The sequence below is a fragment of the Coenobita brevimanus genome, chromosome 54 (assembly GCF_032717465.1).
Source record: "Coenobita brevimanus isolate Jiangsu-jjx chromosome 54, ASM3271746v2, whole genome shotgun sequence".
NCBI classification, from domain to species: domain Eukaryota; kingdom Metazoa; phylum Arthropoda; class Malacostraca; order Decapoda; family Coenobitidae; genus Coenobita; species Coenobita brevimanus.
This window is the reverse complement of record NC_137007.1, coordinates 22,852,821-22,879,852: the sequence shown is the minus strand read 5'-3', so window position 1 is coordinate 22,879,852 and position 27,032 is coordinate 22,852,821. Positions and strand designations below refer to the sequence as shown.

General features: G+C 42.1%; 1 protein-coding gene and 1 pseudogene across 1 annotated transcript in view; both read left to right on the top strand.

The window, feature by feature from the left end:
- The window catches only part of LOC145401055 (guanine nucleotide exchange factor DBS-like), a 1,269,176-nt gene that overhangs the window by 446,967 nt on the left and 795,177 nt on the right, over positions 1-27,032 (top strand). The window contains exon 11 of the mRNA XM_080273428.1: positions 17,923-18,114. Within this exon, the coding sequence (XP_080129554.1) occupies positions 17,923-18,114 (192 nt within the window). The remainder of the gene's footprint in view (positions 1-17,922; positions 18,115-27,032) is intronic.
- On the top strand, positions 18,240-18,352 carry LOC145401120 (5S ribosomal RNA; annotated as a pseudogene).

Genomic DNA, 27,032 nt, shown 5'->3' with positions numbered 1-27,032 from the left:
GAAGTGGAAAGAAAGGCGATTTGAATCGGCGACGACTGGTGTCCGGAATATTTTTGCCCCATGCCGGATTGAATTTGCATTCTGGTTATACGGATGTGTTGCTGCCACTTAATTGAGCTTTTCCTGTATGTATGTATATATATATATATATATATATATATCCATCCATCATCCAATCCTACATTGCCCCAAGAGGAGCGTAGGAGCCCGGGGCTAGGCATTTGGTCTCGACATTTAAGATGAGAGTGACCAGCCTTACTCATCCCTGAGTGGCATGACATGAGCAATCAACCTCAATCACCCCTTGGATATAAACCTTAACCGGCTCAATGCGACTGGAGCACAATAATTACCCACTAAAACCACCAGGTGCCAAAATTTGGTTATATGGCTACCACCCAGCGTAGTAAATGGTTTCCTGGTGTACAGGAAACCATTTGGCTTGTCACTCAGTGTAGAGTCACCCACAGGCAGAAGGAAAAGGAAAGAATGAAGGAAAGAAAGACAGAAGAGGGAGTGTAAAGTCACCCGTAGGCAGAAGAACAAGGAAAGAATGAAGGATAGAAAGACAGAAGAGGATGAAAGGAAAGAAGGATGGAAGAGAGGAAAGGGCAGACACCCTAGAACAGCAATACGTTGAGTGAGTGGATGGTGAGCGCCCCCACCTACCACTATATATATATATATATATATATATATATATATATATATACACACACAGTGAAATGTCAAATTTCGATGGGCATATGTACCTAAAAATCACCGCGAAATTCAAATCATCAATATTCAAACTGAACTTCTTATAGGAAAAATTAGTTTGGGTCCGGGGCCTCCGAACCTAACTCCCCAAAATCATTATTTTTTGCCCACACCTCCTGTAAACTTTATGAACTATAATTGTGGTTAAGTAACTGTAGTTCTGCATTGTATTGTCATACTGTCAGCAAGTGTATACTTGGTGTATTTCTGTCCTTTCCTGTATTGCCATTTCTCCTTTGGTTGCAAAGATTTAGAGGTGCCAGGCTGCTCTTATACAGTACCACTGCTACCCAAAGAACCACTCTTGCTTACCATCTTGAAACAGGTAAGTTGCGACAAAAATGCAAAGAAATACATACTACTAAATTGCAGTGAAATGCATGTCCACATAATGAAAGTTACAGGCTGAAGGTGCAGCACTTGGCTGTAGAGGGCTGGCTGCTGGCAGGACAGTCGCAAGATGGCCGCCGACAACAGAGCATCGCCTTGCACATGGCCTGTTGTTGTTGGTGCCTACTTCCAAGCTGGAGCTCTTGTCTTTAACCCTTACACCGTGGGCATGTTTCCCAATGTTTTGCGTCTCCAACGGGGTTATTCGGGCTCCGACAGACTCTCAAAAAATATTTGCCAAAAATCAGTTATTAGTCCTAGAATATTAAAATTACATATGCCTATGGCACATACCTTCAGCTTTCCCCTGGGATGTTTGTTGAGCCTTCGTCGATTACCGTAGGACTTGTGGAGACCTCTGAAGTTGGGTAATGAAGTCTCCACTTTACACTTCCCGACAACCCGTAATATGATTTCCACAGCCAGATGTTAACACTATAAACACTACTCTATGATTATCAAGTAGTTTGGGATCCATACTCCAAATAAAAACCACTGTGAAAGCAATGAAAATTACGAGCGCGTATGACCTTCCCACTTGCGCTAGTTCGCTGTTGGTATTCTGTCATTTATTACTCATAAAACCCCTCACACTTAATATTTCTATTACTATATAACACTTATATATATCTACAGTCTTTATCCATAAGTTTCCTTCAGTAGTATTAGTTTATTGTCACTGTAGGGATTCAATTTCTTTCAGTAAAATACGTAGCATTCACTTTCTCGTCCTGTATACTAGCATTGAGAGTGAATGTCACTTTCACCTTCACTCTCATAACTCATAGTATTCAGACATGCTATAACTTTCACTTTCATTACTCTTAGGGTATATACTCGTATTCTTATAATACTACTCATTTACATTTCTATTTACGTTTTCTATTTTACTTACGTTATTTACATTTCTATTTTATTTACACTGTGTTATGCACTGTCACTTGAAGTAACTTATAAGACTATTTTCCACTGTTCATGTATATTTACATTCATTACTTTCACTTGCTGTTTACACATTATTTACAATTCCACTTGCACTGTTTTACTCAATAGAAAGATCGTAGTCACTCTTTTATCAATTGTCAGCCCTTTACCTCTTTCCACACGGGGTTTAGCAGGGGGTAAAGGTCACAGGGCCCTTTGCATGGGGGTGAAAAGTGCCTGAAGTTAGCAAGAGCAAACAGACGTACCTTCACATTGGAAGATGAGAGTGAACTGATAAGGGTGGGCCGTGGTGGTGGCCTACCTAGGGAAATGCATTACTGCCAACATTAGCCTCTTGACGGCAGCTAATATATAGCAGTGAAATGATTGGCAGGAAATCTAGACAATACATTATAAATTAGGTAGTTCCAGGTGAATGTAAATATCACTTAGGCTTCTCCCTTCCCTCCTTATATGTATATTTATTACGAAAATAGATTATACGGCACATTTCAAGGGGAAATAAACAGCGAAGATTAGCGAACGAGTGCACGTGATGTGTTGTCAGGTGATAATTAGCCAATTCCAGGTGTATGGTACTCTCACTTACCTTATTTCTTTCTTTTATATATTATTTGGTATAAGAATAGGGTATAGGGCTTATTTCAATGGATGAAATCAGTGAAAAATTCCAGGGAAGATTTACTTAGCATAGCACGGCCGGGCAGGCGAGAGGATAGGATAATGGAGGGGGGGTAGGGAGGGGAGTCAAGAATGGGGAGAAATGGCTTGTCAACAATGGATGGGAGTACAGATGAGATTAAGAGTGCTGACTAGTGTTGGACATGGGCAGTACTGATAGATGATCCAAGCCACCACTTGAAAGCCCGGGTGAATTCAAAATAACACAGAATCACAAAAGTGATGCCCCGCGGTATGATCCCTTGCTCCCAAGCGTCACGAAAGTGACGCCCCGCGGTTAAGGGGTTAAACAACATGACTATTTTTTTTTTTTTTTTCTCAGTCTCTATTGTTCATTTCTATGTTACTCCTTCTATTCATAATTACCGTACTTCTCTTCGTTTCAGTATTCTGCCTACTGTACAGTACTTGCTATCACCTGTAATTAATTGTTTTAGTATTTCTGTTTTGATTATCTTCCTATAATTTCTCTTGTTATATCTTGGAGTTATTAAAGTATTGATTAAGTAATAAGAAGTATATTTAGAGAATGACGGGGAATCGTCCAGGGGGCGAATTGTCCTGACGTGAAATCGTCCCTGTTTTGACGGGGAATTATGTGATGGGCGAATTGACTTGATGGTGAATTGTCTCGGAACCATATCATCGTATGCTTCATATACTGTATGAATAAATGATGTTGATTTTCATTTTCTCCTTGACACATGTCACACGATATTAGGTTAGGCTCATACTTTTTCTGATAATTTTCCTTCACTTCTAGCATTTTGGTTCGTATAAAAAATATTATCTTTGCTTGTTTTGGTTGGGGTCTGTCTGTGAGAGCACGTTACATACGATATTAGGTTAGGGTCATACTTTTTCTTATAATTTTCCCTCACTTCTAGCATTTAGGTTCACATCAAAAATATTATCTTTGCTTGTTGTGGTTGGAGTCTGGCCCTGAGAGCACATGTCACACAATATTATGTTAGGTTCATACTTTTTTTTATCATTTTCCTTCACTTCTAGCATTTTGGTTCACATCATAAATATTACCTTTGCATGTTTTGGTTGGAGTCTGGCCTTGATAGCATTGAAATATGCAAATTTGCATCGAAAGGTAAGGTAGGCAGACCACTCCAAAATGCATCGAAATTAGATTCATCGAATTCTAAACTGTTGAAATTTGAGATTTTACTGCATGTATATATATATATATATATACACTCAATCCTTGAGTAACACGTGGTTGATTAACATGTTTTTGTTCTAACGCGGTCAGCATAATGAGACAAGTCATGTCAACACGCGGAAAAACTCGAGCTCACGCAGGAAGTCAGCTGGCCTGGCAACAAAATTTGAAAGTCGCGCGCGATGACGTCACCCTCTAAACTCTGGGTACTTTTCCTGGGCACATAGTTCCATTCAGTATGGGTATTGATCTCAATATCACACCCAGCCACCTAAGCCAAGCAGCCCTAGTGGGATAGGTTAGGTGTTAGGTTGAAAAAATTTTGCCTGGGAAACACACTGAGCATATTTTTGAGAAAAACCTATGGTTAGTTTTGAAACAACTGGGCGAGCATCGTTCCTGGCTGAGGGTTCCCGGTGGTGAGATGAATACGCATACAGAATGGAAATATGCTTATGGGCACACTCAAGGCCAAATGGTTAGACAAAATTTATGGGTTTCACAATTTCAGGGGACGAAATGGAACGAAAATGTATTGTAGTCAGGAAAAAAAGAAAAAAAATCCATGTGTTCTCGTGAGTTAGGGTTCAGTTCCACATTCTTCGTTCGATTTCATGCTTCCCAACACATTTCGGACCAACTGGGCATATGGTTATCAGTCCTTTCTCATGCCTCACCTAGTTCTTACCCTCTCATAATGGGTTTTGCTGTTTTAAGGGACGAAATGGAATGAAAATGTTTGCTAGACAAAAAGTTACTCTTTTATCCATGTGTTCTTGTAAATTAGTGTTCAGTTCTACATTCTTTGTTCGATTTAGTGCTTCCCAACACATTTCCAACTAACTGAGCATAAGGTTATCAGTCCTTTCTCGCGCCTCGCCTAATTCTACCCCACACTCATACTGGGTTTCACAGTTTTAGGGGACGAAATGGAACGAAAATGTTTCCTAATTAAAAAAAAAAAAAAAAAACTTTCATCCATGGGTTCTCGTAGTTAGTGTTCCGTTCCACATTTTCGTTCGAAATCGTGCTTCCCAACACGTTTCGGACCGACTGAGCATACGGCTATAAAATCCTTTCACGCATCTCACTGACTTTACCTCACAGTCATATGAGTTTCGCAGTTTTAGGGGACAAAACTGAATGAAAATGTTTGCTAACCAGAAAAAAAAATTACTTCCATCCATGTTCTCTTACAAGTTAGCGTTCAGTTCCACATTCTTCGATCTTCTTCCTTAAAGTCTTGTATTTTTCGGATTACTTATGGGAGGTAAATAATCGTTTCATGCTAAATCTGTTTCCCCGTTGTTTTAAGCTGTGTTACACTATGTCAACTCGTTTGACTCATCAGGGCGAAAGGGCCTGTCCTAAATGTTTAACTACAGTTGACCTAACCTAGCCTAACTATACCTAATAATTTAACCTAATCTAACCTAGCATCCAGTTGGGAAATTGGGAGACGAAAACCACCTTTGAGTACGTCAAGACAATCATAGGTACGGCTTAAGGAACGTGATGATAAAATGTGGGAAGTTTTTCTGCAGGAAGTTGTAATTTATCACCCTTAAAATAGTCAGAAAAACACCGAAAACAAACTGGAGGAATATGAATTGAATTGATAAAGTCCTTCTACTGCTTTAAGTAAAGCGTACGTGTACCGAAATGGCAAAAAAGTGTGGAGTACATGAAAGCACCATCATAACGATTTGGAAGGACCAGGAGAAGATAAAGATCGTGCGAAGGAAGTGATGCGAACCTTGTAGCATTGAAAGTTTATATTTGTCCTGAAGCTGACTGAGAAGCTTAGGCCTATAGGGCGTTATGTGGAGCGTCAGAGAAATTGTCATTTTTACTCCTCCTTACCACCTTACCCCACGTAAATTACCCCCACTTATATGCACCATCAGGTAAAACAGTGATATAATCATTGTAATTAAGATCACCAATGATATTAGAAATAGCATTAACAAAAAAGTCGGGCTAGGTACCCTTATGTTGATACGTAGCTTCCCGGCATTCATTCCCCACCCCCTACCGATAATGTTGTCAAAGTTTCGCCTTCTCGTATCATGTTGGCCTTCGGGAGAGACGTTAGGCCGTATGGTTAGACTAAAATTTATGGGTCTGGCAGTTTTAGAGGACGAAAAAAAAAAAAAAAGGGACTCTTTCATCCATGTGTTCTTGTGAGTTAGCATTCCGTTTCACATTCTTCGTTCGATATCGCTTTTCCCAACTCATTTCGGACTGACTGAGCAGTTTAGCCATATGCTTAGTCTGTCTGAAAAGTGTAGGGAAGCGCGATATCAAATGAAGAATGTGAAACGGAACGCTAACTCAAGAGAACACAAGGATGAATGTAATTTTTTCTGGTTAGCACACATTTTTGTTCTGTTTCATCCCCTAAAGCCGTCAAACCCATGAATTTTCATCTAACCATATGGCCTAAGGTCTCTCCGGAAGGCCACATGATACAAGAGATGGCGAAACAACATTGGGGTTGAGGGGAGGGAGGAAAATACCATGGAGCTACGTATCAATTAAAGGGTACCCAGCCCAACTTCTGTTTTTGTTAATGCTATTAAATACCACTGATTTTTTAAATAACAATAGTTACGTCTCATTGTTTTACCTGATGGTGGGTGCAAGTAAGGGTTTTTACGTGGGGTTAGGTTGTAAAAAGGGGTGAGTTATGAAAAGTCGCCAGAACACATTGTACCATTATACACATAAACATATTGTCTGAGTGACGCGGATTTGGGTACCACGGTCCTTGTCCAGTCCTTATTGCCTGTGGTACTCGAGGATTGAGTGTATATATATACAGTTAAGCCCTTAATTCACGTGAGGGTTAGGTTCCCAGACCCTTCGCGTATGTGGTAAATTCGCGTATATGTTCTGCCCTTGTGTGCACATAATTACGCATGTTTATACGTATATTACATCTGAATAATACTGTTTATGCACTACATACACCTTATAAACTAGCATTAAGTATTAAAAACAACAAAAATGTAACAAATTTAAAACTGAAACCTGACAAGCACAGGCGTAGGTGGAGACACTTCAGCAGTCTGGTGCACTAGCCCTCACTGCCTCCCGTATGCTACATTCTGCCTTCTTTATTGTATGAACAGTTGACTCATTCACCCCAAACATGCGGTTCCAAGACAATTCACAGGCGTAGGTGGAGACACTTTAGCAGTCTGGTGCACTAGCCCTCACTGTCTTTGGTATGCTACGTTTTCCTTCTTTATTGTATGAACAGTTGACTCACCCCTAACATACGGTTCTGAGACAATTCACCATCAAGTCAATTCACCGTCAAAACATGGACAATTCCCTGTTATTGTATTAATATACTTATTATTGATTAATTAATACTTTCATAACTAATTTTCAGGGGGATTTTATAACTCATATAAGTAAAAAACTAGTGTACTGTACTTGCTAAATAAACTGGTATGTAAATAAATGACGGGGAATCGTCTTGACGGAGAATTGTCGCCAACATTCCTCCATTAAGTTTGTCCAACACTTTAACTTTCTCTGTCAGCAACATCACTTTACAAGTCAGTGTTGGTGTGTTACCACATGCATCACTAGCACCATGCTTATGCCCCATGTTGACAGACAAGGCAAGCAATTACTGGAAGGCAGAAAAATAAGCCACAAATAACGATTTGCAAGTCATGCATGGTTCGACCGTCGGATTCAAACTTACTGTGTGGTGCGTGGTAGACCGATCTCCCAGGCTCCCACACACACATACATATATGTGTGGACACGGGCAGCAGGTAGGCATTTTTTATATTTTATTTATTTCTCTTGTATATTGAAATTACTTATTTGAATACTATAATTTTGTTTTAATTATTGTACGAAAATTTCGTGGATAACCGAAATCGCGTGAAAAAAGTTCGCGTGAATTAAGGGATAACCTGTATATATATATATATATGGTCTATATATCATCATCATCAGCCATTATAAGTCCACTGCTGAACATAGGCCTCCCCCAACCTTCTCCACAAATTCTCTGACTGAGCCAATCTTTGCTGTTTTCCCTGCAAATTTCTTTATCTGATCTCTCCACCTCCTGTCTGGTCTTTTTCTGCTATGCTTCCAATCTCTTGGTGTCCAGTTAGTCAAACTTATGCTCCATCAGTTATCTCTTATTCTTACAACATGGCCTGCCCACCTCCATTTCTGTCCTTGTATAACTTCTATAATAGCTTTGACTTTAGCCTGCTCTCTCACCCAGGTTGATCTTTTCCTGTCTCTTAAAGATATTCCGCTTTGCCACCCAGGTTGATCTTTTTCTGTCTCTTAAAGATATTCCCAACATTGATCTTTCCATTGCTCTCTGATTATGGATTAATTTATATTCCATCAGTTTTGTAAGTTTCCAGGTCTCACACCCATATGTCATAGCTGGAATTATACATTCGTTATATACTTTTCGTTTCTTACAAACTGGCAAGTTACTTTTCGTAATGTCTCTATGTATACCGAAGCTTTCCATCCAACTGTAATGCATCATTTTATTTTGCTATCAATATCTTTCGTTAGTTTTAGTATTTGTCCCAAATAATTGTACTCCTCGACTTCTTCAAGAATTTCTCCGCTTATTCTGATGATGCACTTCGGTGTTTGTGGATTAAACATTAGTTTTACTCCGGTTCATCTTTAATCCTACTTTGAGACTTTCTCTGCTCAGGTCATATATGTATATACAGTATACTGTATGTTATGTTAACATCCGTGTATTTCAGCAACGTGTTTTTCCTTAGGCAAATCTGATCGAAAAATACCACACCGTCTTCATTTATGATCATCCAAATACTTTCAACATTCCTGATGGCAGACCTGTGCTCCACGTTTAATACTGCTGTACGCTACTTCTACCAAAAAGCCTTAAAAAACACGTAGAGAAGGTTATTTCTTGTATTTATGATGTTTCATACACTATGTACATTAATAAGTGACTAAGAGTAAAGGCACAGTGAGTGGGTACATACAGAATACACATTATGTGAATCTGGGAATCATGCAAACAACCAATAGGAAATGAGGTGAGGGGGAGAGTATGTTGGGTGGGGGTGTTGTAATCAACCATTGGGAGACTGGAGAATATGAGGGATGTCATCACTCTACCCTAGACTTTGTATGGGGAGGAACAGAGTGAAATGATGGGATGACTGCAAATTCACTTATCTGTAGTTCATCCTGGTGCCAGATCCTTCATGAGGAGAGCTTTTAATACCTGTATTTGTAGGCTTTTCAATATCTGGAGCCCACTTGATGACCTGTGTGTGCTCTTCCATGATGTCGTTGTTCTGTCGTATCCATCTGTAGAATAGGGGACATGGAATTGTGGGCCAACATGAGTAGTCACACCTGGCTATGTGGCAATATTGTGTTCAGTGAAAACCCACCACATAGTGATTTATCGTATAGTGTGGTCGATATAACATGGGTTCACTGGGGTTATGGAACGGGCCTATGATGACGAAACAAACGAACAAAAAAACTGCCACCCACCTCACATACTCATATGTCCTAGGCCAATCTGAGTCATCACCTAGGGTCCCCACCAAGGCTGAGGGACAGCTGAAGGGCCTGGATGATCATTCCAGGTCCTCAAGAGGTAGTGAAGGGAGATAGGGAGAGCAATGCAGTGAGACCAAGGGAGAGTGATGTGATGAGACTGAAGGAGAGCGATGTGGTGAGGGCAATGGAGATTGTAGCTTGGAGGCTGAGGGAGAGTGTAGCAGTTTGGCGTCAGGGGAAAGTAGTGGTGTGGTGGAGGAGGAGCGTGACAGCATGGCAATGGAGAAGCATAGGGGTAAGCCAGGCAGCAGTGAAGATGAGACAGCAAGATGTAGTGTTAGCATCCCACTGATGAACGGCCTTGGCTCTCCCTCAGTGCTGGTTGCAAGGGGGAAGAAGGAGTGGTGGTGGAATACCATGCTGCCTGTTTCTTATTTGTCAGGAGCTCCCTGTATGGCCTCAAGTGTTCCTCTTTACCATATGTTGCCACATCACTCCTCGCTGAGCTGGCTTCCTTGTCCTCGATGTATGAAATTGCCCTGGCTATCCTTTCTAGGAGCTTCTTCAACCCGTGGATTGTGAGCCACAGCTCAGGCTGAGTAGTGGCGCATTATGAGCCACAGCTCAGGCTGTGCTGGCCGTGCATCACCGTAAACAACTTGACCCCTACGCAAACTTATGCAAGGCGCTACACGAAGATGGAGAGAGCGAGATTTTTTTTTCTTTTCACCAGATGATGCCCTTGATGTTTTATCTTCACGTTTATAATAAACAAAAACAATTTTTTTTTCTTTTCTTTTCATTTTTTCACTGCTTCCATATGCAAAGACAGAGAGAGAGAGAGAGATTTTTTCTTTTCACCAGATGATGCCCTGGATGTTTATCTTCAAGTTTATAATAAGCAAAAACTAAAAAAAAAAAAATTTCCCTTTGTTGCACACCACCAGGTAGGATAAAAAAAAAAAGAATTTGCACAATCCATGGGTTAAGGTCTTGATGCTGAGAACATGAAGGGTCTTGTTCTCCTCACTGTCCTCATTCTCTTTCTGTGCCTTCACCATCAGTTCCTTAAATTCAGTAAGCTTCTCTGTTGAGAGTTGCTCAGTCTGGCTGTCCAGGACCTCTTGAACATCTTCTTCATTGACCTCCTCAAATCCCACCTCGTGTGAGAGGTTGAGGATTTTGTGCTTAATGTTCTCCACTGCCAGGAACCCCATGAAGGAGTGCACACATTCTCACCATACTTTTAGCAAGATGATATTCAGTGTGCTTGGCTGTACCATCTTCCATGACACCATGGTGTTGTCAGTGTTGTTCTTGATATTATACATTTTTTCAAGAAGCACTGCACACTGTCAAGCTCCAGTGAGGCAATTGCCCTCACCATTTGCTCCATAATGTAGTTGAGGTAGTGGGCATTGAAAGTGGTGATGACATCTTGTTCCATTGGCTAGAGCAACAATATTGTGTTGGGGGCTAGGTACACCACTTTGGTATTATCCACCTAGCCCTCCATGCCTTCCGGGTGGCTTGGGGTGTTGTCCACCAGGAGGAAGAAATGGTTGCTAGATTGCTCCAGCTGGCATAGTTACACAAGTGGGAAGACAGGTATCCTACCATGTATGAGCAGCAGAGTGTGGAGAATCAGCCAAACCCTGATGTTACTCTCCCAAATAATCCCAAGGTTCTCTTCCATATATGCTGCCAGTACCCAGGAGTTTTCCCATTGATAAATGAATAGTGGTTTGAGCTTAAGGTAGGATCCCCCATGCATTCGCACTGAGAAAGAGAGTGAGATGATTATTGGTTGCCTTAAGCCTGGCACGTCATTCTTCCTTGCTTATACAGTATAAGTCTTCTGGGTGATATATTTCAAAAACAGGCCTGTCTCATCAAAGTTCAGGACCTGCTTGTGAGGGTATGCCCCTTCCTCTGTGGCTGCCTCCAGCTTTGCCAGGAAGGTTTCAGATGTCACGTGGTCAGCACTAGCAGCTTCCTCATGTGTGGTTACATGTCCAAGGCCAGCATGGGACTTAAACCACTCAAGCCAACCCGTACTAGCCTTGAACTCCTTTGTGGCCTCCATTCCTTGCTTATCCCTGAGATCCTTCTACAGATCAAGAGCGTTAATATAAATGAGACTACGATGCAGGGGCTTCTTCACTTAGTAAGCTCATTAACCCACAGCTGTAGGTGATGCTCCTTTTCCTCCATATGGGTTTCCTAGTTCTGGTTAGTCATTTAGCAGTCAAGGTAGGCATTCTGCAGTGTCACTAGAACAGCATCAGATTTCTTTATCATAGAGACTGTGGACTGGGTAGTAGCTTTAGGGTCTCCCTGCCCCTCCATATGATGCTTAATAATGTTCAGTTTCACATCAAGGGAACAGCTACCCTGTACCCTTTTAGCCTTGTCCTTGGGAGCATCAATAGCATCACACTTTCCACAAGGGGTTGCACCAGACATACTTTCTAAGTTACAAATTTCAGTTATTTCTCCAGAGTTGATCTTTTCGTTTCAAGTTTAACATAAGTAATATCATCAGACACAATTTCTAAGTTACAAGCTTAAGTTATTTCACAAACAAAAGTTATCTGGACATTATCACACACAGCACAATTTGTTGCACCCTTGCAATGTTATTTGGTTATAGTGATGTGGTGTTTCGATGGCCTTACACATGTGAGAAGGTTCGGTAACTGAGAGAACACAAAGGAGACTATCACAAATGTGGGACACGTGAGTAAGATGGGGTCTTCCAAGGGATGGCACAAAGGAAGCCGCCTGTGCAGAGTCCTGAGATTAGGGTTCTGCACATGTAAACACTGGGTACCCATCTTCGGTCAAACGTTTGACTGTCTGCTTTTGTGTGCCACCATGTCCACTTAGGATTGTCGTAAGTGACCATTACAATTATCGTTTTAGCAAATTCCATCATCATTATCGCGAAAGTGGGTAACATGTAACCTTTAGTTCATTGTTCTAGCAATTTATCACTTAGCAAGTAGTCATAGAGTAAGGCCTGACTGTTTGAGTTTGCTTAGCAAAATTTTATTTCTGAATTTTTTATTGTACACATGAGAAACAATGATTGTTTTAATTAGATAAGTAAAACATTGTTGTATAAAAGTGTGATTTCGGATGGAGTTTATTTACCAGTCACATTCCAGTACATCCATACCCTGTTATCGAGAATTGGCGCTTCGTTAGACTGAACACAAGAAATAGGGGAATGTTCCCACAATCTGAACAATTTGAATGTCTGTTGTCCCGCAAGTCCGACACCCCGCCTCGCCAGTCCAACACCTCACCTCTCCCTAGGTTTGAAATGAGGCTTTCCCACCCTTCCTTCCTCCCTCCACCCTCTCTTCACTCCCCCCTCCCCCATCCCTCCTCCATTCCCCATCCCTCCTCCATCCCCCACCACACTCAGCACTGCCAGGCATGTCTCCCTCCCTGTCCCCCTGCCTTCCCCCACCCCTGGTTGTCTCCCTCTTCATCCTTCCATCCTCTCCCACCCCTGGTTGTCTCCCTCTTCATCCTTCCATCCTCTCCCACCCCTGCTTGTCTCCTGTGTGTGTGTGCGTGTGTGTGTGTGTGAGTGGTGAGTAAGTGACAGTGGTGAGTGTGTGAGTGAGTGTGCGAGTGAGTGAGTGGTGAGTGAGTGAGAGTGGTGAGTGAGTGAGTGAGAGGACAAGTAAGAGGGCACACTGCCAGCAGCCTGCCTGGTTCTTCAGTTGCCCTGAAGCGGTGTTGAACACTGTCCCACCATCCCACCCTCCTGCATGTAATGTTTGGTGTGACACTTTTTAGCAGCAGTATTGTTTATGAAGATAACATTACTTATGGTGTTTTTGTGCCAGTCCCTGTTGATTGAGTAAGGTGTATGAGAGTTTGGGTTTGGGTCTGGAAACGCATCTGTAGCTTTTCTTCAGTATCTTAAGGGGAAAATTCCTTCGAAATGTGACATGCTCGCTGACCGAACACTCCCACTGGTACACAACACTGCCGAATGTTGGAGTATGGGTGTACTGTTTTATGCCAACAGTGGTGGACATACACTAGGAGAGAACTGTGAGTGCATTAATGGTATGGACCAAATGATTCCTAACATTTTACTTTCACTGGCATATACAGTGTAATGGAGTGGTATAGCACTATTTTTCATGACAGTTTTGCATTTTATGATGATGGCATCAAATCTGGCACAGTGTTTGGGTAATGTAGTGGCATATGAATATTTTCAGATACTGTATGGAACCACCCAGATACTGGATGTGGATGGCTGCCATATTGAATTTTAAGTAGACCATTGCCAAAACTCTCATTTCCTCCTAATTTCACTTCAAGACTGGCTGAGTACCTCATAGTAGGAGTACATAACATGTTGGTTGAAATGTTTCAGTTTGTAATTGTTTGTAATATATATTGCCATAGCTCTTATGTTTATATTGCATTATACTTGATTGAATCCAAGAAATACTAGTAATTTTAGTGATTTCATTTCAGTTTCGTTTTATGCCTAGAACCCTTGTATTATATGAGGAACTTTATGTTCACTTCAGATAACCTTTCTTCATGACGAAGTTCACAGAGAGAGAGAGCATGAGTCAATGCGAAAATATATTTCAAGAATGATGAGAATGGAAGTCCAAAACCTACACCATTTGCTTTGCTTCATTGACCCTTACAGCTTTGCGTCCCCAGTCTCATGCTGTTGTCACTATTCACCATTCACTGGATGTTGTCAGAATGTTAGTCAACCACCTGATTCCAGATCAGACTTCATTCATTGCCTTAGACCAACATCTCTTTGCATTAGTTAAGCAAATCTAATGCAAATGGTTTGAGAGGTGTGGTGAAAAAAAGTTTGTCATGATCCTGCGCAGGGTCCTCACTGAAAATGACAGCTCTGAGTATGTTAGGCATATGGTTGATGAGCAGTGGGTGGTGCCTTAGTTCAAGCTGAAACTGTTTCCTCAGGGACTGCAGACCCTTTCCTGAGGGCTGTTTATATCACATGCACTAGTCATGCCTGTTGGGCAGATGCAACTACCGTAATATCTTACATCACAAGGAATATGGTAGGTACACTAAATATGCCACAAGTGATGGCAATGAACTGCTATAGAGTAATGCATGGTGTCATCAAAGAGTGGACAGCTGTCCCCACTTTCAGTATTGGGCAGTGACACTCAGTCTTTATGAGGTAACTGTGGGGATCAAACTTTGTGTATGCATTCACACATGTCATGGAAGAGATGACAAATACTTGTGAAGAAGAATTCTGATCTGCCGTTGCTCCATATGAAGGAGGTAATAAGTTCAGAAACTATTAAGAGTGTGAATAACACTTACCAAGCTTTTAGCAGGAGCAGTTCTCATCAATTGCAAGACTACACCTAGAAGATAGGGCTAAACCTATTTGTGACACTATTGGGCACATCATGCAGCCACTCTTCAGCTTAGCAAAAATCCGAGTCTTGGAAGATGAGTAACCAGGCACTAACTTTGGGCAACATCCAAGTCTTAAATGATGAATAATCAGACTTTGACTTTTGCAAAGGATTGCTGTGAACTCTTCAGCAGGCTGCACATTGGTTGTCAAACAAGGGATAACAGTCTAGAACAGTTCAGCAAATGCGAGAGCTTGATCTATCCATCAATGCTCATCAGGAATGAGAAACTGCACTTCAGGAAGGTAGAATTTCATATATCCCTTTGAACACCATGCTGGCAAACTGGCAGGATCACTATTGCTTCATGTGTGACCTCCATCATATTCAGTGGCCCTGTTGTGCTGATATTAAAGACAAGAGGTAGCAGAACATTTCAAGAATACAGAACGCCTGTGTTTGTTTCCAGTATTGAATCACAGCTTGAACATGGATCTCATCTTGACCTTGCACAGGATTGTTATCTGAAGTCTAGGAGCCTGACTGCAACCTTATGTATCCACTGTTCCATTCTGGGTTGCAGCTGAACCCCATGCAACCATTAGGAGGCTGATATCTAGATGGTGCTGATATCTAGATGGTGGAGGAATGCATGCAACATTTCAGAGGAGCAGCACCTGGTGCCTGGATATGTGGTCACTAATTCATATCCACTTAGATCATAGGCACAGCTGTCACTTCTGCAGCTGCCCTAACATAAGAATGATGTGAGATAACTGAAGAATTATAACGTTTGGTTGGCACAGGCAAGACTCTATATGCCATAGCATCTGATTAGACTGTAAAAGCCCTGAGACCAAAGAGGCTGTGCTCTTCCTGTTTTGTATAATAACAGGTTATGGCAGATTACAGCCTGGATTATGTGGACTGCATTCATAAAAATGACAGCCACCTTCCTTAACCTTGCTTTGGCCTCAGTTGAGCTACTTGATGATGTCCTGTCAGCACTGTAGATTTTCACTGTGCCGCTCTGTGCCTGTAGAGGAACCAGCTGTGACATGAACTTGCTGAGCAAGAAACTTATTGAGAAAAGGAAGATTACTAAAGGTTATCCCACCAGTACAGCCAGCTATAGACAGCACATCAAGAGAGCTGCTTATGAGGTTGGGAATATCGGGAGGGGGAGAGGGGCACCTTCTTAGCAGTCATCAGCCTGCTGTGATCATGTGAATAGTACAAGGTGAAGTCAGGGGATAAACTGGAAACACTCTGAACTGCACTCCTGGGAGCAACCAAGACACTTTATGTGCTCATCAAAGATGGTTCTGGGAAACACTGCCATGGCAAGGCAAGTACAAAAATACTGCACTTATATGCACTGGATTTGTGCATTTAAAGGCATTGTCTAGCTGAATGTCTGTGGTTATGGATTACTATAAATTGGCCAAGTTTGTAAACCTACACCTTTGTAGCATTCATCATCCTGCTGTTATCATGTGAATAGTACAAGGTGAAGTCAGGGGATAAACTGGAAACATTCTGAACCACACTCCTGGAAGCATCCAAGACACATCATGTGCCCATCGCAGTTGGTTACGGGAAACACTGTCATGGCAAGGCAAATGCAAAAAACTGCACTTATATGTGTTCGATTTTTTGCATTCAAAGGCTTATTGTCTTGCTGAATATCTGTAGTTATGGATTTCTATAAATTGCCGAAGTTTGTAAAACCTACTCAGAGTACTTCATGCCCTCGCTTTACAGTCAACATTCTGAACCACACTCTTGGAAGCATCCAAGACACATCATGTGCCCATCGCAGTTGGTTATGGGAAACACTGTCATGACAAGGCAAATGCAAAAAACTGCACTTATATGTGTTCGATTTTTTGCATTCAAAGGCTTATTGTCGTGCTGAATATCTGTAGTTATGGATTTCTATAAATTGCCGAAGTTTGTAAAACCTACTCAGAGTACTTCATGCCCTCGCTTTACAGTCAGGATGTGTTTTTGAACACTGATTGTATAATTAATTTTGTGTGGTAATAATTGCATAAACAATAAAACAATCATATTTGAAGAAATAAGGCATTGCAATTATTTTATAATCCAGAAACAGTTGTTAAAAAAAAAAAAAAAAAAAAAAAAAAAAATCTTAATGATCATATGAGAGGGTGCTCCAATAAGTTTTTGGTGTAATATTATTTATTTTATACCTTTAACTTATCAATATATTTTTTTTTCTATGAGGAGAGTAGGGGCCTGGGGCTAGGCTACTCAGTCCTAACATTTAAGATGATGGTGATCAGGCTTACTCTCCCCGATGTGGTATTTTGTGAACAATAAACTTCAACCTTCCATTGGATGTAAGACCTTACAGGGTTCTTCTGGTTTGAGCACCTCAATGTACTAGACCACCAAGAATCATTTGGGTATATGGTTGCCACTCAGCATAATAAATGGTTTCCTGAGTAACAGGAAACCATTTCACTTGTTTCTCTGTACAGTCATTCAAAGGCAGCACTGCATTGAGTGAGTGGTGGGTGTTCCAGCTTACTAGTAAGTAACTTGTAACCAGCATAAATGGATTCCTTTACTCAAATAATGTATATGTAGACACAAATGAAGTTTGTAGTGTTAGAAGAACCAGAAATAATTATGCTAGCAGATTCTGAACATTAGCAATCTTGAAATCCAATACAATACTCACTCACGTTCAGTATCAAGTGGTTCAGTAGCTGAAAATATTTGTCATGCATTACTCTACATCTGTGACAAATCTGATACTTTCTTTACAAAGTGCACAGTTCTTTGGCTGTGCCATTGTTCTGTTAGTTTTTATTGTACAGACCATAGTCATTATTGCTTACTTTATCCATATGGAGAAGGTTTTTTAATTACATTGAAAAGCCCCTTGGTTTGTGTATCTTTTTGTATTTACAAAATAATTTCCTCTTTTGTTTCCTTAATGTTTTTTTTTTCTCTGTCTCACAGTATTCTTTATTCTAGATTTATATAACTTTTCAGGACCAGCTAGAAAAGGCAGAGGAGCTGCGCATCATTGGCACACAACTGATTGAGAGTGAACATTATGCTGTCGACTCAATACAGCCCAAGTGTGTGGAGCTTGTGCGCATGAGAGATGCCTTCACCACTCGTATCACACACCGTCTTGAGTCACTTCATAAGTGCCGAGATCTGCAGGAACGCATTGAGAGGGTTAGTACAACATATGATAGGCTAGATAAGATAGGAGAAAGTAGGAGAGAAAGGCAAGGGAAATACAGGTACATTCATCACTTACTGTATGAATTGTTTCTAATATATTACAGTAAAATACCAGTGCCAACGGCCATGCCACGTTGAGTACACCGCTTCCTGTCCGATCAGCGAAGTTAAGCGGGTCTGGTTAGTACTTGGATGGGTGACCGCCTGGGAACACCAGATGCTGTTGGCATAATGTTGTACCTACGTGTCAAGTGGGTTTGGTGGAGGATTAGTGCCCCTCCCTGTAAAACAGTTAACTCTAAGCCCTTGGCCACCCCGTTTGGGATACATGGCGTCTGGCAATGAATGAAAAAAAAAAATGAAAATACCAGTTCTGTGAAAGCATATGATAGGCTGGATAAGATAGGGGAAAACAGGTGAGAAAGGAAAAGGGAATGCAGGTACTTTCATCACCTGATGTATGAATTGTTTCTAATACAGTACAGTAAAATACCAGTTCTGTGAAACGGCTTGGGACCACAGCCATTTCATTACAGTAGACTGATTTTTTTGGGGAACTGAAATCTCCCCTGGGGATAGGAAGGTTTCAAGAATACTCTCCCAGTATCCCTGCTTGTCATACGAGGTGACTAAAAGGGTTGGTGGTGGGTTAGTGCCCACCCTATAGAAAGAACTAACTAAACGAGCAAATAAAGCGCCTCTGACCAGGACGAACCATACGTTGACAACCAAGGAATGGATAAAGGACATTCGGAGGGTGGAGCCTTGGAATGTGAGAGGTATGAATGATGAAGTGAAAGAGAGAGAGAGATTGTTCAGGTGCTTGAGGATGCAAGAGTGGATGTATGTGGATTGACTGAAACTAAATGGAGAGGTGGAAGGGTGAGAGAATGGGAATACGGTTTAGGAATATGTGCCGGAGTTAATGAGAACAAGAGGGCAAGAGAGGGAGTATGTTTGATGATAAGCAAGAAATGCAAGGAGAATATAAGAGAGTATGGAGTCAGTGGGTGCAAGGATTGTATGGGTGAGGATGAAAGTTTTTTTTTTTTTTTTTTTTTAATGCTTGGAAGAAGGAACCAAGGCCATGAGCCCGCAAAAACTGTTCCTTCCAAGAGAAGAACAAAATACAAGAGAGAGCCAAATTCAAGATCCGATCATTTCAAGGTGCCTGGACACACTGCGATTGAAAGACTGGAGATCATAGGAAGCAGGAAATACAGACAGAGGGAGACAGTTCCACAGTTGACCTGTTGCATAAATGAAGGACTGGGAGTAATGGTTAACTCTTGCATGAGAGAGTTGGACAGAATAGGGATGAGAGTTTGCTGCTTGACGGGTGCTATGCGCCCGTTGTAGAGGTGGAGGAATGCATGCAACATTTTAGAGGTGCAGCAACCATTGAAGAAGCGATAGAAAAGAGATAAAGATGCAACAGTGTGGCGAAGAGACAGAGGTTGAAGGGAGCCAGTAAGAGGAGGAGAGTTATCGAGACAAAAAGTCTTTGACTCCATCCTATTGAGAAGAGCTGTATGTGGAGAACCTCCCCACACATGCGAGTTGTACTCCTCACAGGGGTGGATAAAACCCTTGTATAGAGTCAACAATTGTGCAGGGGTAAAAAAGGAACGGAGTTGGCTTAGCACACCTAATCTCTTGGAAGCAGATTTAACAAGAGATTTAATATGATCGTTCCAAGATAAATCCCGAGTGAATGAAACCCCAAGCATGTTCAAGGATGATGCAGGATTAAGCTGAGTATTATTAAACATTAGTGGGTACATCTGTGGAAGATTTTTTCAGGTTGATAGGTGTAAGAACTGAGTCTTGGATGCATTAAAAACAACAAGATTATTTTTACCCCAGTCAGAGATATGAGCCAAGTTAGACATTATGTGTGCCATAGCCTCATCCTTTATTTGTTGAAGTTTTTGCTGAGATGGACGTTGCAGGAACCGAATGGAAAGATGAGTGGAGTCATCAGCGTACGAGTGGATAGGGTTAGATGTACAGCTTAGAAGGTCATTGAGGAATAAAAGGAAGAGAGTTGGTGCTAGGACAGAGCCCTGAGGAACACCACTGTTGCTAGATCTAGGAGAAGAACGATGGTCATCTACAACAGCGGCTATAGAACAACCAGAAAGGAGGGTAGAGATGAAGGCACAGATAGAAGGATAGAAACCGTAAGAGGGCAGTTTGGAAATTAAAGATTTATGCCAGACTCGATCGAAAGGCTTTGAGATGTCAAGTGCAGTGGCAAAGCTTTTGCCAAAGTCCCGAAAGGAGGATGACCAGGAGTCTGAATGGTAGGTGAGAAGATCGTCAGTGGAGCGTCCCTGACGGAACCCATACTGGCGATCAGAAAGAAGGTTGTGATAGGAAAGATGCTTTAAAATTTTTCTATTAAGAATTGACTCAAAAACTTTTGAGATACAGGATGTTAAAGCAATTGGACAATAGTTAGAGGGTTAGGAATGGTCACCCTTCTTTGGGACAGGCTGAATGAGAGCAAACTTCCAGGAAGAAGGAAAGGTACAAGTTGATAGACAAAGACGAAAGAGTTTGCCTAGGTAGGGTGTAAGCACAGAAGCTCAGTTCTTGTTAACAACAGGAGGGACTCCATCAGGCCCATATGCCTTGTTAATATTGAGGCCTGTGATGGCAGAAAATACATCAACCGAAGAAATTTTAATGTCAGCCATGAGGAAGTCAGAGGGGAAAGTGAAGGAGGAACAGCACCGGAATCGTCTAAGATGGAATTGGAGGAGAAAGTCTGAGCGAAGAGATCTGCTTTATCAGTAGAAGAAATAGCTACAGAATCTTCAGAGTAGAAAAGAGGAGGGAAGGATGATGAGGTAAAGTTGTTAGAAAGGTTTTTGGCAAGGTGCCAGAAGGAGCGGGAAGAATTCGAGTTGGAGAGTTGAGAGCATTTAGTACAGATGAAATTATTTTTAGCAGGGAGAAGAACAGACATAGCATGATTCTGGGCAGAAAGGTATAAAAGATGTGATTCAGGGGTGGGTTGGCTCTGGTACCTTTTATAGGCCCTCTTCTTGTTGTGGACAGGATTAGAACAAGAGTGATTAAACCAAGGCTTTCTTGCATTAGTCAAAGGATATGAGAAAGGAATGTATGCTTCCTTGCCCAAGAGAATAACATCCATAATGCGTGAGGCACACTCAGATGGCTCCTGACCAGAGAAAATCAAAGAAGTACTGCCTGAGGGCCTCCCAGTCCGCAGATCCAAAGTGCCACAGACGACATTTCTTTGGAGTGTCCATGGGCCGTACTGGAGTGATAAGACAGGTTATGGTGATTAGGTTGTGATCGGAGGAGCCCAACGGAGAAAATAGATTAACAGTGTAAGCAGAAGGATTAGTTGTAAGGAAGAGGTCAAGTATGTTGGAGTTCTCTCCAAGGCAGTCAGGGATACAGGTAGGATGCTGTACAAGCTGCTCTAGGTCAATAGAAAAGATGTAGGCTTGTTCACCAGGTGGATCAGTGAAAGGAGAGGAGAAGCAAAGGTGGTGGTGAACATTGAAATCTCCTAGAATGGAGATTTCAGGGAGAGGAGAAATGGATAGAATGTGTTCCATCGTAGAAGTAAGATAGTCGAAGAATTTTTTATAGTCAGTAGAATTTTGAGACAAGTATGGTAGGTAGGGGCACTCACCATCCACTCACTCAATGTAGTGCTGCTCTCGGGTGTCTGCCCTGTCCTCTCCACCATTCTTCTTTCCTTCCATCTTCTTCTGTCTTTCTTTCCTTCATTCTTTCCTTGTCTTTCTGCCTGTGGGTGACTTTACACTCCCTCTTCTGTCTTTTATTCCTTCATTCTTTCCTCTTCCTTCTGCCCATGAGTGACTCTACACTGAGTGACAAGCCAAATGGTTTCCTGTACACCAGGAAACCAATTACTACTCTGGGTGGTAACCATATAACCAAATTTTGGGGCCTGGTGGTTTAGTGGGTAATTATTGTGCTTCAATCGGATTGAGCTGGTGAAGGTTTATATCCAAGGGATGGTTGGGGTTTATTGCTCATGTAATGCCACTCAGGGATAAATGAGGCTGGTCACTCTCATCTTTAATGTCGAGACCAACTGCCTAGCCCCGGGCTCCTACGCTCCTCATGGGGCAACGTAGGATTGGATGATGGATGGATGGATGGATGTAAACAGCGCAGATATATTTAGTCAGAGAATGACAGGATAGCCAAAGCCAGAGTGTAGGGAATTCAGAAGAATTGAGTTCAGGAACACGAGAGCAAGATCAGTCATTGTGTATATATACACAACAGCCACCTTTGCCTTTGAAATGAGTATAGAGAAAGTAGGAGGGTACAGAAAAGGGTTTGCTGTCAGTTGTATCACACAGCTGAGTCTGTTAGAAAGAGAAGGTGAGGTTTAGAGGAGGAGAGGTGCTGCTCAACAGAGTGAAAGTTATAGGAAAGGCCATGAATGTTGCAGAAATGAAGAAGAAGTGAGTCAGACAGTGGTTCCAGGCAGCTCAAGTCATCACCGGGAGAGGGGCAGTTGTATGTGCGAATGCGCCGACAGAGGACCAAGTGGCAAGAGAGAAAGATGAGTTTTGGGCAGGTGTATAAGCATGTATAAACAAGTTTGAGAGGAGCAAGAGAGTGTTTCCGATTGGAGACATGAATGGCAAAGTTGGGAATGTACGAGTGGATGGAGTGGTTGGTCAGTGGGGTGTGCCAGCTGAAGTAGATGGGAATGGTAGTGCTTTGGTGGACATCTGTGCTAGTAAGGGGTTGGCAATACCCAACACCTTCTTTCGGCATAAGATGATCCACAGGTATACATGGAGAGTCATGAGGAGGATGGACGATGAACTTGTTGAATGAAAGGCAATGATAGATTACATGTGTTTGGATGAGCGAATGAGAAGACAAGTGTTGGATGCAAGAGTGTGGAATGGGTGGGGGAATGGAATCTCGGACCATCACTTAGTGATGGCCAAGGTAAGGCTGCAAAGAAAATGGGTGAAGAGATGAAGGTGAAGACAGGAGGAAACAGCTCCTGTGAGAAGAGTGGAGAAGTTTCAAGATAGTGAGATAATGGCAGAGTATAAGAGGATAGTGGAAGAAAGATTGGGAAGGTATGAGTTAGATCAGATGGAAAAGGTGGAAGAGGTATGTAAGATATTCACGAAAGAGATAGGCGCAGCGTGTGAGGTGGTTTGTGGAGTGAGGAGGAAATGCAGGGGTGTGCAAGCGACAGCATGGTGGAATGATGAGGTAGAAAGACCTGTGGAACAAATGAAGAAGGCATATAGTGAATGGCTAGTGAGTAGAAGTAGGGAAGAAGATGAGAGAGAGAAGAGAGAGGTATATGTGCGCAGGAGAAGGGAGGTGAGGAGATTGATGAAGGAGAGTAAGAGGAAAGTGGATGAAGAGTTTGGGAGGAATCTGAGTGTAAAATGGAGGGAGATTAAGAAATTGTTTTGGAAGGAGGTAAAGAAAGTAAGGCAGTGTGAAAGGGGAAATTGTAGGAGATTGAAAGATGGGAATATTAGATTGCTGGTGGAGAAGAGAGAGAAATTGAGGAGTTGGAAGGAGCACTTTGAGGATTTGTTGAAAGTAGAAAGTGAGAGCAGAGCGAGTATAAGTGGTTGGGGAATGGCTGGGAGAAGAAGAGATGAGAGGAGGGAGGAAAAGATCAATAGGGCAGAAGTAATGGAAGCAATGAAGATGATGAAGATGAGAAAGGACCCAGGAATTGATAGAGTGTGTGGTGAAATGCTGAAGTATGGGGGTGGATTGTTGTGGAGTGGATATGGAAGTTGTGTAGATTGGCTTGGGAAGAGGGAAGGGTTCCATAGGACTGGAAATCAGGCATAATTGTTCCTCTATACAAAGGAAAAAGGGAGAGAGAAGTATGTGGTAACCATAGGGGTGTTTGCCTTCTTAGTGTGTCTGGAAAAATATATGGTCGAATACTCACTGATAGCGTTAGGCTACTCACTGATAGCGTTAGGCATATAACAGAGGAGCTAGCTGGAGAAGAACAAAGGGGATTTAGGAAGGAAAAAGGGTGTGTAGATCAGATACATGTTCTAAGATGTTTAGTGGAGAAGTATCTGGAGATGGGAAAGAAAGTGTGTGCTGCCTTCATGGACTTGGAGAAAATGTATGACAGAATAGATAGGCAAGGTACATGGAAGGTATGAAGAAAATATGGAGTGGAGGGGAAATTATTGAGTGCTGTGAGGAGTATGTACGAAGGAGCTAGGGCGAGTGGATGGTGAGCTGAGTGAGTTCTTTGATCTCAATATGGGACTTAAACAGGGATGTGTGATGTCTCCATGGCTGTTTAATATATACATGGATGGGGTTGTAAAGGAGGTGCAAGGTAGGGCAGTGGATGTGGGGGTGGCTCTAATGAATGAGGGTGAGATGTGGAAGATTCCGGTGTTGCTGTTTGCTGATGATACAGTATTGTTGAGTGAAGATGAATGGGAGTTGCAAGATTTGGTGAATAAATTTGGGACTGTGTAGGAAGAGGAATCTGAAAGTTAATGTAAACAAGAGTAAAGCTATGGTGTTTGAGAGGAATGAAGCCACAGAATGCACAGTGAGGTTGGATGGTGAAGATATGGAGAGTGTGGGTGCATTCGAGTACATGGGTAGTGTGATGAATAAGGATGGGGGATGAAATGCTTGAAAGGGTACAGCAGGAAAGGAAGGTTGTTGGTTTACTGAAAGCAGTGAAGAAAAATAGGGAGTGAGTATGGATGTTAATTTGTCACTGCATGATAGTGTAGATAGGAGCAGATGGGAGATGTGGAAGGTGTGTGTAAGATATTTACAGAAGAAATATGTGCAGCATGTGATGTGGTGTGTGGAAGGAAGAGAAGACGGAGGGGGGTGCAAGGAACAGCGTGGTGGACTGAAGAGGTGAAACAGGCTGTGGCACAAAAGAAGAAAGCATACAATGAATGGATGAGAAATAGGGGCGTGGAAGAAGTTGAGAGGTGGAAGAGAGAGTTATATGTGGAAAGAAAGAGAGAGGTGAAAAGATTAGTAAGAGAGAGTAAGAAGAGAGTGGATGAGGAATTTGGAAGGAATTTGAGTGTAAAGTGGAGGGACTGTAAGAAAATGTTCTGGAGAGAAGTGAAAAGAGTAAGACAGGGCGGAAGTGAAGTTAGCAGGGGAGTGAAAGATAAAAATGGTAGATTACTAGTGGAGAAGGGAGAAAAAGTGAGCAGCTGGAGAGAACACTTTAAGGAATTGTTGAACGTAGAGGATGGAAGTAATGCGAGTATAAGTGGCTGGGGAATAGCTGGGAGAAGGAGGGAGGTGAGAAGACAGGAAGAAATCAGTAGGATAGAAGTTGTGGAAGCAATGAAGAAAGTTAAATCGGGGAAAGCCCCAGGAATTGATGGAGTGTGTGGTGAAATGCTGAAGCATGGGGGAGAGATAGTAGTAGAATGGATGTGGAAGATGTGCAGATTGGCCTGGGAGGAAGGTAGAGTCCCAGAGGATTGGAAGTCAGGTATAATTATTCCCTTGTACAAAGGAAAAGGGGAAAAAGAAGTGTGTGGTAATCATAGGGGCATTTGTCTTCTTAGTATAATAGGAAAAGTGTATGGTAGGATACTTATAGACAGAGTTAGAGAAAGAACAGAGAAATTAGTTGGAGAAGAACAGGAGGCTTTAGGAAGGGAAGAGGTTGTGTAGATCAGATATTCATTCTTAGATCTTTAGTGGAAAAGTTTCTAGAGAAGGGAAAGAAGTTGTATGCGGCTTTCATGGATTTGGAGAAAGCATATGACAGGGTGGATAGACAAGGATTGTGGAAAGTGTTAAGAATATATGGAGTAGATGGGAAGTTGTTGAATGCTGTGAAGAGTATGTACGATGGTGCGAAGGCTGCAGTGCGTGTGGATGGTGAACTAAGTGAATTTTTCTCTTTGAAAGTTGGTTTGAAACAGGGATGTGTCATGTCTCCATGGTTGTTCAATCTGTACGTGGATGGGGTAATAAAAGGGGTACAAGGTAGGGTAGTGGATGTTGGAGTGGCCCTGGTGAGAGAGGATAGTGTGTGGAAACTCCCTGTACTGTTGTTTGCAGATGATACAGTGTTGTTGAGTGAAGACGAAGGGGAGCTGCAGGGCTTGGTGGATGAGTTTGAGAGAGTGTGTAAGAAACGGAATCTAAAGGTGAATGTAAGGAAGAGTAAAGTGATGGTCTTTGAGAGAGGTGAAGTTAGTGAATGTACAGCGAGGTTGGATGGTGAGGAATTGGAAAATGTGAGTACGTTTAAGTACTTGGGTAGTGTGATGAGTAAGGATGGAGGTTTGGAGAGTGAAGTGCTTGAAAGGGTACAGCAGGGAAGAAAGGTTGCTGGTTCTTTGAAAGCAGTGATAAGAAACAGGGAAGTGAGCATGGAAGTGAAAAATTTACTACATGACAGTATTGTGATACCAACTCTAATGTATGGAAGTGAAGCTTGGACATTGTTGGAAGGACACAAGTCAAGAGTGAGAGCAGTGGAAATGAGTTATTTAAGAGGAGCCTGTGGAGTCACGTGGAGAGACAGGCTGACGAATGAGGATATAAAGGAGCGTTGTGATGTGGATGTGGATGTGATAGGAAGCATCATGAGGAACACACTGAGGTGGTTTGGCCATGTGGAGAGGATGGAGGGTGAAAGACTGACGAAGAGAGTGTATGTGAGTGAGGTGAAGGGGGAAAGAGGGAGGGGGAGGCCGAGGATGAGATGGAGGGATGGGGTGGAGAGGTATATGAGAGAGGGTGTGTGTGAATTGGGAGCAGGGCGGTGAAATGGCGGGGGACAGGGCAACTTGGAGGCGATTTGTTTTTGGCCACCCTAAACGGGATTGAGGCGTCTGGCAATAGATAGATAGATAGATGATATTATAGAGTAT